Genomic DNA, 13,364 nt, shown 5'->3' with positions numbered 1-13,364 from the left:
TTAAGTGAATTTAAATTTTCGGGTCTTAATTACCTTGCTAAACTGCTTTAAGGGCTGGAAATTGCCGGTGATTAATTTTTTAGTTTGGAGAACTGAAAAACTTGCTTGATTGCTGAGGCTATACATGTATGGTGTGTAAAAGGAAGATGCTTGAAAAGAAGATAAGCACGTGTGTAGGTAGGTAGAGTGGCTGTCTGACAACAGCTTCTACAATAGTCGCTATATGGTGATCCTAGTCTACTGGCTTGTCTGCCAATTAGATAGTGAGCTGTTAGTACTCCTAATAGAGTTCTTATATCGCTCCTTTATGTTTTAATAGTCGATATGTACTTCCCTGTTCTATTATTGCCACCAGGGATTGCCATAGAYATATAAATTCCCTCTTTTTCGGAGTCGAATTGTAGGATGGTGTCTCTTCTGGCAAGTTCATCTGCTTCTTAGTTCCCAGGGACATCACTATGTTCTCGATTCCATTTCAGATTTATCGTGAATTAGGGTGCAAGCTCCACTAATACATCGGGGCATTCTTCCACTAACTTTGACGAAACTCTAAGTAACTTTAGTGATCTCAAAGCAATCTGGCTTTCTGTATATATAAATATATTCCTTGAGAATACTCCTTGTGTTAATAAGAASGCTCTTTTCATCCTTTCCCACTCTCTTCTGGAAGGAAGGCAATATTGAGGATTGAATTCATATTTAACTCTACAGGAATTCGAAAATCTGTGAAAATGTCCATCACCAGATAAAAATCCAGGTCCGATCCATAAGCCTGACTTTCATGGTAACGAAACCGAAATAATTTATTTTCGGCTACTGCGAGTTTTCAAAGAAATGTTGAAGTTTTGTGACTGAACTATGTAGGCCTCTGTAGATGAAATGTCGGAAATGTCAAAGTTACCGACTGCTTGCGGAGCGAAGGTCAATAAAATAATATTTTATTATGCTTCAATCTATTTATTGCTTGAGGCAACCAGCGCACGAGTATTGCTCGCAAACTAGCAACTTGACGACAGCATTTGTTCAGTCAATACAACTGTAGAACAAGCAATACAACTTAAAAAACGCTGCAACATTGCTACTGCCACTTCGTCGAACACACATACACACACACACACACATTCTATTTTAAGCACTAGAAGCTGGTTAGGAGCCATAAAATTGCACAAAATTTATTTGTATACATAAATATACACACATACATACATACATACACATGGATACAAATGGCAAATGTATTGTCTGTCTGCTTTGTTTACAGTTTTATTGCTGACAAATTGTCATTTTATGGTTGTTCAGCTCAATGACTAAATATTTCACAGCACAAAACCAGCAACAACGACAACTGCAACAACAAAATTTACAAAGTGCTGCTTGCAACTGTTTTTATTGTTGTTATTTTTGTTGTTTATGGCATTTGCAGTATTTATCAGCAGCGACTAGCTGCTCGGTGCTATTGACCAGACGACAGTGGCTTAGTTTTACAGCTCAGTTTTTATGCGCAAAAACAACAAAAAAAAAAAAAAAAAAAAAAAAAAAATAWTAAAAAAAAAAAAAAAAAAAAAAAAAAAAAAAAAAAAGAATAATGGTAACAAAAATACATCAAGAAGAAAACCACAAATATTTGGCAGATGCAAAATCGACGAAATAATACCATAGGTGTATTTCTTATAGCCTTTGAGGGTATATAAAGTGCTTTGTCATGATTTTGACCGATGAGTTTCAATGGCTGCTATAGTAGACCGAACTGAACAATAGGTTCGGAGATTGTAGGGCGGACTTGAGAAATGCCCCATGGCAAATTTCTTGAAGATAACTCGTAAAATAAAAAAGTTTTCCATACAAAGACTTGATCTGGATTTATCAGTTTATACGGCAGTWATATGCTATAGTTGTCCGATCTCAACCCTATGTTCATGGATTATAGCGTTGCCTTAAAGATTAATTTGTGCCAAATTTTAGGAAGATATCTTTTCAAATGACAAAGCTTTCCATACAAGGTTTCGATTAAAAATCGTTCAGTTTGTATGGCAGCTCTAACCTATAGTGGTCCGATACCGACGATTTCGACAAATGAGCAACTTTTAGAGGAGAAATCGACGTAAGCAAAATTTCAGTACAATAAGTATTTCAAAAATTCTGGGACCAGCTCGGTTGAGACGGATCGACAAAGAAACGTGACTAAATTCACTCAGCTCCTCACACTGTAAAATAAATGATCAGTTCACATACTTTATAGCGGCTCCGACGTTTACTTCCGGGTTTCACAAACTTCATATACACACGCTGTAGAGGATATAAAGTTTTAACTGGCTATACGCAGTCGTTAGTGGCAACAAAATGCCTTCCAGTTCAGTCAGTGACCACATCTCGATGTGGTGGATTTGGTTAAGTGACGTCTGGCGTCAGTGTTGGGTGTTAAGCTGCATGTCCATGCGGTTAGTGGGTATAAATATGTATCTATACATATGTATGTATGTATGGGTGTGTGAACAACGCCAGCCTGTCGCTCTTCATTGAGTCCAACTGAGAATTTATAGCATTTATTTGCATTATTATAAAACCGGAGCAAGTATTAGAAAATATTTGTCTTTTCAACACTTTGCACGCAAGCACACACCCACAGCCACACATAAACACAGGCAGCATTGCCTTCATAGAATTCAAATGTATGCATGTGTTTGTGTGCAGTCATTGGCACATTTGTCTATGCGCCTAAACGCTTGTAGCAGTCTGCTAATATCATACGCTTGATTGCACATGTGTGTGTGTGTGTGTGTGTTGCGAGTGTTGCCAGGCAATTTTATTGCGGTCGATTCACAGCTTTCTCAGATTCAAATCTCCGCACTGCTAAGCATCGCTTGTTACAAGCAATCGCATTGTAAGTGCAACACAAACACACACACACACACATGTGMAAAACCGCTGCTGCTTGCCAATTCGCTTGCCTGCATGCGCGCTGTGTATGTGTGTGTGCGACTATGTGTGCGCCATTATACGGTTGACCCATGTATGCGCTTGTTCTGCTGGCTGTGTGCCAAAAAGCACCATTTGGCTGCCTCGACTTCCTTTTAGCTGTCGTCTTTTTTCCTACTGTTTTTTCGCCGCTGCTTTTTTATTCCTCATGATTCAGCATTCACATGCTTATTCAAATTTTTTCTAATAAAAAAGGACACTGAAAAGCGGATGTAGGCATAGAAAAAGGGGGAAAGCAGGAAAATGAAGGCAAAATGGAAAATGAAGACGCGCCACATATCAAAGCGTAATAAAGACGCAAGGCATCGATTTTACTGCAAAKTCATTGACTTTATCAGTCGCCTTGCCTTTTTCGTTGATTTCACTTTCTTTGTGCGCGTATCAAAGCAGCGGATGCTGGCGAGGAAGGCGTTGGGTGCTCTTTGATCAATAAAAAGTTTTCAAATTAGCATACATGGATATGGAATGTAAGCAAAATATTATATGTTGAGCATATAACGAGGATATTAGGGAAAGCACTGAACAGCGCTGATTAGTTGTTTTGGAAAGTAGTGAGTAATGCATGTAAATAACGACCTTTTTATCTGCTAATACTTAGACATCACGTATTATATATATGTAATTTTTCATAGCACAGTTTTAGACCATCAAATGGTATATTTAATTTGTCATAGCATACTTTTAGGCTTTCATTTGTTATTTCACCACATAATCGTTATAGTTTTAGGCGTCGCACATTCCGAAAAAAATTGTAGGTAATTTTCCTGTACAATTATGATACATTTAATTTTTCAAAGCATACTTTTAGGCTATCAATACATTTTTTGCTTTCTATTCAAAACATWCTTGACATTGTTCAGGAATACTAATTCTACTACTATAATCCATTACTATAATCTATCTGCATCCCTCAGAGAAATGCATTAAAAAAGAGTACAAAGGAAAGAGAAGACAAAAGTCACCGATGTACGAACAATTTCTTATTCTTACTGAGTATATTAGACAATACAGACCACTCTGGATCCAATAAGCTATACCTTCCTCATAAATASCTTACGAGCATGTAATTGAAAACATCAACTCATTTTGATAAAAATTAATGTAAATCGCAAATATTTGCTTTCAAAAATGTCTTCCCAATTAAAGAAAATCAAATTGACAGTCTAAATAATTGAGTTCTAGTGCAATATAAATAAACTTGTAAATTATCATGCACTTTAAGGCAACTTAAACTTTAGCCTACTCCRTGTTTGTCTTACGATATTGTTGTGAAACAAAAATACATTCACTATGTGGCAATTTATGTGCAAATATTTGAGATTTTGCGACAAATTTAAAAGACATCAAATCATGGTCGTGATCTGTATGCTTTGGTTATACACAGAGTTTGTTCTCAATATTGGTTGACCCTGTAGGGATAACTGCTGGCCCATTTTTAGTACAMTTTATCAATTTTATGGAAGCATTGAAGATTCATGTGAGAATTATATTTTATTTCAACTTCGTCTGTTTTAGAGTCAATGCACTTTTTATGGGGGTATGGTATGAATATCTGAAGGAAGTGCGATAGTCAGCCTTAAGCCATTCTTCSACTTAAACTCTAATCATTTTTTGGATGCATAAAGATGGAGCTGTCCCGTTTACATTTTTTTTTAAATATTTCGACTTAAACTGTAGAGAAAGCCATTCTTTCACATTTMAAATTCTCTCGACTTAAACTCAACTCTTATTGAATCCATAAGTACGGAAAAATATCGCATACCGAATTTAAATTTCTTCGACTCAAGCTATACTAATTTTTTGGATCCATAAAGATGGGGCTCTCCCGTTTACATTTTTTGGATATCTCTCTAAGAACTTGACAGACTGGATAGCTAAAAATTTATGACCGCTGAAAGACCGTTTACTTTCTTAGAAGAATAATAGAAGGATTGCCTCGTTTTGAACCGTTCAAAATMGTTTTTGTAGAATGCTTCCATATAGCTTTAAAGCATAAAAATATAAAGACTTTAAGACACCTAGCGGCATAATTGCTTGTAGACAGCAGAAATAAAAATTTGAATAATCCTGCCCGACAACTAACCAGTGAATTTGCATATATGCACACAAAACTAACAATAACAAAAGCATATCTCCTTTAAGGCTAAAGCGCATAAAATAAATAAATCCAGCAAGTAAACAATGGAAACAAGACACATACACACRCACAAGTATATATGTATGTATGATGTGTACAAATCATATAATTCACACACGTGCACAAATACCTAGGAGCACAAAGCAAACACATGCATATCCTGATAATCCCCTTAGGTGCATTCAATGCGCATTGCTTTCAGCTCCTGTGCCGGCGTGCCAATGTGCCATATCCAATTCCATTGTGCATTTCTTGGCAATCTCACACATTTGTCAAACATCATGCTTACACAATTGTTTGGTCAGTTTTTGATTTACTTAACAATTTCGTTTACTCTTGTGGAATCTGCTGACATGCCATATAAACACGCTGTTTGCATAGCAACCTTACAATGCGTGTGTGTGTGTGTGTGGGTGTGTTGGTAGTGGTGTCGGCCGTTTGTTTAACAACTGAATTGATAACCACTTGGAATTAAAATGTCAATAGATATCAATTTTTCAATTGACCATAAATAATTTAATAAAATATTTTTTCCTTGTTATTGTTGTTTTTTTTGCACACTTACGAGCGCAAAACATGATTAATTGTGTGAAAAGTGAATTGTTGTCGGTTGAAGTGAAAATTTATTTTATTTAAAATGTACAATGTGACACTTGGTCATCATTACTATGTACAAGTATGTATATATACAGTTATGTGTAGTTGTGTTTGCTTTTAGTAATTTGCTAGTGCAAACAATTGAGTGGCGTACTATAAAAATTAATGACTGCTAAATTGAGTTAATAAAAATGAGTAAGTGATATAAAAGCAGTGTGCATGGCGAATGAAGTTGTTCCATTTAATTGTCGCTTTATTCTCAATATTTAATACAAGTTATTTGAAGTGAACTGCCTTTTTCTATACGCATATTTTTCTGTAAAAAAAAATATCGGTGTGAAAAAATCTTCATTTAAATACTAAAAAAAAAAAAATTTGAGAAGCTCGTGTTAACATTTGATACTAATGTTGGTCACCGACTTTGAAAACATAATTTTGAGAAAATGTATGTATATAGTATGGCCTTGCACTTCCAAGCGCACTGAAACGCTTTTTTAAATTTGCGTGTAACTTCGAAATTATTCAGCGGCACGATATGAAATTTTCTGGGTATATTTCAAAATATATTGTCACCTAAAATGCAAAATAACGTATCATCAAAAARTTCGAAATTGAGTATCTTATTGATTACGATTCACTACTTCAAATTACATRTGCGCAACATTTTCACCTTCTGCACTCAAATATAAACCAGTTTTAACCAATATCAAATTTTTTTTTTACTCATGTTCCATTCTAATTCGTTTTTCATTCACGGCAGTGYAAATTTTCGAAAATGTTGTTACGTTATTTTGCATTTTAGGTGACGATATGTATAAAGGAAATAAAATTAAAAAATATCGATTTTTTGAAAATTCTAWCTGTATACATAGTAMCCCTTAATGTAAAATAAGGATGGAACTTGTCTCTCAAGTTTATATGCCAACTGCTATAAGTGGTCAAAATCGMATATTCAAAAAAGTAAGTATATTTMTTTCGAAAATGCTGGCCAGATTTTGAAAGTTGCATGTAAAATGCCAGAAGTGGTCAAAATCGAACATTCGAAAATATAATTTTTTTCAAAAATATTGTTATTGAAATGAAACGAAAACATAGATCTAAATTTTCTTTTTATCTTGCGGTTTATAAAACTTTTCGATCAAGCTTATATGGCAGATGCCAAATATGGTCTAAATCGGATCTTCGAAAAAACCGATTTTTTTCAAAAACACTTTATTGAAATGAAATGAAAATATAGTTAAAGACCATATTTTTAATGATGAAGTAACTACTTACTATGTTTTGTAAGCAGCAAGCCTAATTTCGAACTCCGAATGTCAAATATTTCGATTCTGAAGTCTGGAAAAGAGAAATTACATTTTTCCCTACAACRCAATCTCTCTAAAATGTGAATATTTTAAGTCGATCAATTCGAGTGAAATTCAAAAGCGATATAACCCCTTAAGGGCTAAATTGCTCTTACTCAATAAACATTTGTTAATACAAATATWTGCTCGAATTTCAGCTTTGGAGCCACTCAGAACAAATAGTATTTACATAACACTACTTAGCAGCTAAACGGAACCCTTTAACCTAAGACCAACTATCTATCCGCTTTTCTCTTATACCACTTGCTTAAAACGATATGCACATTCAATCAAATTTCATATAATCTACACACAAGCGCACAAACAAACTTAATACCAGCAGTTAGTCGAATCTATTGAACGCTAATGTTATGCAATTAACCGCAATTGCAATGCCAAGATGTTCAATGGGCTTTGCAGCAGTGGCGAAACTGTTAGACAGTCTCGAAGTAGGCGCAAATCAAGCAAACGAAATCAGACTTGGCTTAAGAAGCTCGAAGTTTGTAGTGCACGAGCACTAATGGCCAAATAAATAGACAAAGTGCATGTGAGTGTGCGTGTGTGGCAACAACTATTGTTTAACATGCATTTATGTGCATATTAAAGTGTTTGTAATGCTAGTATACATTTACTCCATCACGAGTGGCAGTGCATTAGTTGGCGCAGGCAAAGTCATTACGAATTAATACTACTTGACATTTGTAGACAAAGGCAAGCAAACACTTACTTGGCAAGTAGCAAATACATGTATATTGTAATTGAAAAGCACTTGTGGGTGTATGTGTGTGTGCATTAAATTTGATTGCCTATGCATATTTATTAATGTTGTTTGCTTTAATGGTCAAAACTTCACAGACTTCGACAAAGCAGTTGAACTAAACAACCCTGGCACCTCACTTCACTTCTGCCAATAGTACAAGCGACAAATGTATAGATCTATATATTTTTATACAAACACACATATAATTTCATGTAAACGCACATACATTCATATAAACACACCTACATTTGCACTACTTTCATGCAGTGTGTCGGCCAACAGGGCGTATGATGAATGGCTGTATAAACAGCGACCAGCCGACATTTATGCATATTACAAGTTACGCACAGCGYAAACAAACCATAACCATAACAACAAAAACAAAATGCAATACGACAAGTATGTGCGATTACTCTGCACTTTGGCTGTTGAACGTTCGCTGCGAAGAATGAGCGTTAAATTAATGAAATTGCATGCGATTTCAATTTTGCGCCTGCGTTGTGGCAACGCGGCAAGCAGTTCACAGCACTAACTGTAAATCATAGCATATTCATATACATATGCTCATGCGAGTGTGTGTGTGTGTGTGTGTAAGCGTGTGCGAACAAACCAGYACTGACCGGCAATCCACTGACACAGAGCAGATAAAACGAAAGCAAAGCAGAGCCAAGCCAAGCCAAGCAGACGTGCTGTCGACTCGTCGCTATATGTGCGAGCGGCAGCAGCAGCAGCAGCAGCAGGAAATGAATGAATTTCAGTTTTCTGTAATTAATTTGTAAATATTGTATTTGCTCCAAGTGGGACAAGGCAATATTACATGGCAACCGAAAGAGTTGGTTATTATTATTTTTGTAATTTTTTTTGCTTTTTTAAATTTTTTTTATTTGTTTCGGGTATGCGTTTTCCGGTCAGTAGCAGAAGGCAAAAAGACAAGTCAAATCGCATRTATGTGGAAATAGGAATGTACTCTCAGACATGTAAATGTGAAAGCAAGCAGTATGTTTTCGAGTAGCTGGATAAAAAACTAGTTTTTCGAAAATAATTTTTTGCTTTGAAATTTTTTTATATATTCTATGCTTAGAAGAAAATAGAACAAAACCGCTGTGTGGATATATTTGTCGACAAAAGTTCGAATTTCGAAGACTYTAAAATTAAGTCAAAAGTTCCAAATATTAYCCATACTTTTACTCTGACCCAAAGGGTCCAAAAAACTCCTTTGGAAATTTATACATATCTACATCTTATGATCAAATTTGACCCGGACTGATACAAAAAATTTAATACTTTATTTTTAGCAAAATTTTTCACTTGATATCTAGTTATTTTGAAATATCTTTTATATAAGAAWCGATTTTATTAAGAAACATTTGCACAATGCTTTTTTGTTGGAAATTTCTATATTTAATATAAAATCAAATTTTACCTGGACTTATACAAAAATCTACATATTTTATTTTTAGCCAAATTTTTCACTACCGATCGAGTTGTTTCGAAATGCTTTCTATATATTCTAAGTGTCGATATTGGTAGCAACCGAGTTGATTATGAAACACTTGCTAGAAATTTATGCATATTCTATCTGATCAAATTTGACCCAGACTAATACAAAAAGTTATATTTTCACATATTTTGGTATAAATCATTATTATCGGCTTTAGAATAGACTTCAATGTAAGTCTGCTAAGGCCTGACAAGCTTAAAGTTTGTTTTTCCAACAGTACTCTAACACTTTTTATACTTGTATACGAAGAAATAAATAGTTATATACCGATCTAGATCAAAATTAATAATGTTTTCACTTTCAAATATTTTTCGAACACTAATTTCAATTGCAATTTTCACCATATCTCATTACATATATTTCTCTTGATGATGACTCTCAACAGCATAATGTTTGTTTTAACTTCATTAAATTTTTTTTTCGAAAACCTGTAACTTACTAAACAACCCTCGTATATTTCTGGATGACATATGTGTGCTATTCATTAATATATAACCGAAAAATATGAAGTTCACGTTGATTGCTTGTATTAAGCTTCATTTTTTCCCTTCTTTGTCTTTTATTTTTGTTTTTGTTCGTTTCCTATCCAAATTGCTTGTTAAATCTCGTATTTATTTCATTTCGCCGCCTGAATGACTTTATGGCGAAATATCAATGCTTATGTGATTTGCCGATTATTGCCGGTTGAGCGACAAAATTACAAATAAAACAATATAATTGCTTCAGGTACGATATAGTTATGCAATTAAATATAATTCCYCATAAAATACTTATCGTGGATAATACAAATATACGAACTGTAATACAAAAGGATAACAACAAAAGTAATTTAATACTGTCCTTGTTATTATGATAATTAAAAATTGCTATGGAATTCATTAAATTTTTGTGTCTTGTGTTATAGACATGAAATGAATGAATGAAGATTTCTCTATACCTAATTGCAAATTTGTAACATTTCTTGKGAAATTAAATCGAAATTATTTTCATTAAATACAATTTGTGAATAAGAAGAAATTTTCATCTGCTTGCTTAATGTTTAGTAAATTGTGCTACAAGAGTGGGTTTCTTCCATTTAAGATTGCTGACCAGCGAGCCTTTGAATACCTTTTCAAAGGAAGCCCTCTTGCTAAAGTCATCTATAGGAAGACCAAAAGATAGATCCTCTGCAATAGCGCTYCATTTCTGAACGCTTTTTACCCTGTTCTTGTCATGTCTTGAAGACAGCCTCTTTGCTGTCGTATTCAAGACGATATGGGGCGGAGTGAAATCAAGAATCACCTCAATTGCAGCAATTGSGCACATGCACATAGCACTCGTGGTGCATATCAATGCTAGGCTCTACACCTTCGTCACCCATTTTTCAATATTTACAGACTTACAGCTGGGTATCTCGAATTCCAAGGTGAACTATAATGACTGGACTACAACTGCTTTTTCCACCTGAGTTTTGAATCCATTGAGCATTAGTGTACTCAGGAATGGAAGAGCTGTCTTTCTGGTGAAAAGAATGATAAGAATAATATTTTTTTTCTGTTTGGATTTGATAAATTCGGAAATCGAACGTATAGCGAGAAAGTAACTGATCGTTGGGTTACTTTCTTGCTATGCGTTCGATATAAGCTCTTTACATCAAATCACCGCAAAACCAGTTCCAAATTATTATAGTTCTAGCGGATTTTGAAATCTCATATTTTTGTAGAGGAATAGCTTATCTGAAAATATTTTGAATACAATAAGTAACTGCTAAGTAAAATGCGACTTTCGTCTGAACCGAAATTTATGCACCACAATATTTTCTATATCTCTGGTTCATATGCTCTTCATTTCGTCACAGAGAACCGCGTGTTTTAACAAATGAAGAGATCTAATWTAATATGGACTGATTTTTAAAGAAATAAATACCTTCGTTTTTATCTTTTACGTTACTTGAGTCTGTTAGTCTGTTACTCTGTTCTGACCATGTACTTAAGTTTTACGCTATATGACTCAGTTCTATTCTTGTACTTAAGTTTATTACTCTATCAGTCACAATTAAGCTATTTTAAACTTATAATCATTAATCTCTTCGGAATGCCACAAGTCAACATTCTTCGGTAATGAAAAATTTCAAATATTTGGTATTTATTCTGTTCTTCATAAGAGCCTATTATGTCAACGTCCACTATATGAAGGACAAAGCCGACAGCGAGACGCTATTAAAAGCACTCAGTGCTCAATTAAAATTCTTTGATTCTTCCACCATTCTTAGCGACATAAGTACGGGTACAGTTGGTAAAAGTCATACCAAGAATTCGTACAATTTTTCTATAGAATTTCAATTGTAAATATATATTTAGTTATTATATGTACTTACGTCGAACTGAACGGACTATAAATACATATAGCTATTTTTATTCAATCATTCACATTGTACCATTACGCATTTCTTGAGACACGAACGAAAGCGAAAAGAGAGAAGAGAAAAAAATCAGAACAGCAAGGAATCTACTTATTTTCGCTAATAAATTACAAATCAACTTATAAGCTTACCATTTGATATTTATGCTTTTCTAAATACTTGCTTTCAATCTCAAACTTGCAGAGACCAACAGTAGAGCGGCGCTGTAGCGAGAGAAGCGAGGGTGCAGGCGGTGGATGCAACTTTCGACAAAAGTTGAAGCTGCAAAGATTTTTGGTTATTTACGAATTTTGTTGATTTGTTGATTTCGAGGATTGAAAGTTGTGGCATTAGCAAATCAGGGCAAGAGACGACACGACGACACAACGAAGGCGCCAACACAATTGTGAACAAGCGTAAAAAGGAGCAAGAAAAAAGTCAACACAATCAAAAGAAGTGATAAAACACAAGCAGCAAGTGAGTGTAGGAAAAAAAGAAGCAGCAGCGAGGAGAGCGAAAACGATTGWCATAAGAAAGAGAAAGAGAGAGAGTGCGAAGTTAAGGGACGCCAGCGGTGGTTTTGTGGGTGGAAAGTTTGCGCAACAAACGAAAACCGAGCCACTGTGGCTGCCAGCCAGCAACAGTAGTTGAATTTGCGGCCGAGGACAAACACAATTGAGTTGGCGTTAGCGCAATTGTTGTTGTAGTTGAAGGCTCCAGCACTAAAATCAAATAATCAAAGCAAACATTGAGGCTGTAATAACAAGACAAGCTGGAGGACACGAGCGCCAGCTGCAGCAACAGCCGCTACACGCCAGCATAATAGTAAAACTAGCAGCAGCAACAACAGCAATAAGCCAACAACAGCTACAACAATGTTGGCTACTGAAGCAGCGCCGAAAGATGAGCAGCGGCAAAGATCAAAGCATTAAATAGCCAAAGAAGTTGCAGGCACGAGCCATAGAGCAGCAGTTTGAACACAAAAAAGCAAAAGAAGAAGAAGCGGAGGATTAAGTAGTGACTCCACAAAAAGAAAAACAACAAACTGGCTTGCGGCACAAAAATACAAGCCGCGTGCAGCGTGGCGGCGAACGAGACGGCAGTGCAGCGGCAGGCGAGAGGCCAGCACAACCGGCAGACGAACGCTATTGCAGCAACAATAACAAAAACAGGCACAACAAACAATTTGTGTAGTATTAGAGCAACAGCAAAGGCAGCAGCGGCGGCGACAGACGCGTATGCAATCAAGGAGCACAGAAGAATGTGTACGAAGACTGTTGAGTCGCAACAGCAGCAGCGCCACAAATGCACGGATGAGCAATGCGATGACAGGAGTGACAACAAAAACCGACTACGACAACAACAGCAACAGCTGCAACAGCACAATGCCAATGACTGCGACGTGGAAGTTGTTCAAGAGCAAAAAGCCAAACGAGCACACAAAACACTCGTGCGCGAAACGTTGCTGCTGCGACAGCAACAACGAACACAGCAGCAGCAGCAGCTGGAGTCAACGCCAGAASGAGGGCTGGCGCGTGACAAAAGGCTATGGCAGTCAATGTGCGGCCGCGGCAGTGGCAGCGGCACACGCTGTCGTCGTGCAGGAATCAAGTGGAAAATTATAATATCAACAATAATTTTGCTATTATGCCGCACAAGTGAGTACA

At 35.8% G+C, this 13,364-nt stretch overlaps 1 protein-coding gene across 1 annotated transcript in view; it reads left to right on the top strand.

Moving 5' to 3' along the window:
• LOC108966524 overlaps positions 1 to 13,364 on the top strand; it is a gene marked incomplete at its 3' end in the record, with an annotated part of 124,545 nt that overhangs the window by 77,370 nt on the left and 33,811 nt on the right. The window contains exon 2 of the mRNA XM_018929468.1: positions 11,902 to 13,355. Within this exon, the coding sequence (XP_018785013.1) occupies positions 12,959 to 13,355 (397 nt within the window). The remainder of the gene's footprint in view (positions 1 to 11,901; positions 13,356 to 13,364) is intronic.

Source organism: Bactrocera latifrons, unplaced genomic scaffold (assembly GCF_001853355.1).
Source record: "Bactrocera latifrons isolate USDA-ARS-PBARC rearing strain unplaced genomic scaffold, ASM185335v1 scaffold_163, whole genome shotgun sequence".
Lineage (NCBI taxonomy): Eukaryota > Metazoa > Arthropoda > Insecta > Diptera > Tephritidae > Bactrocera > Bactrocera latifrons.
This window is presented reverse-complemented; position numbering and strand designations above follow the sequence as displayed.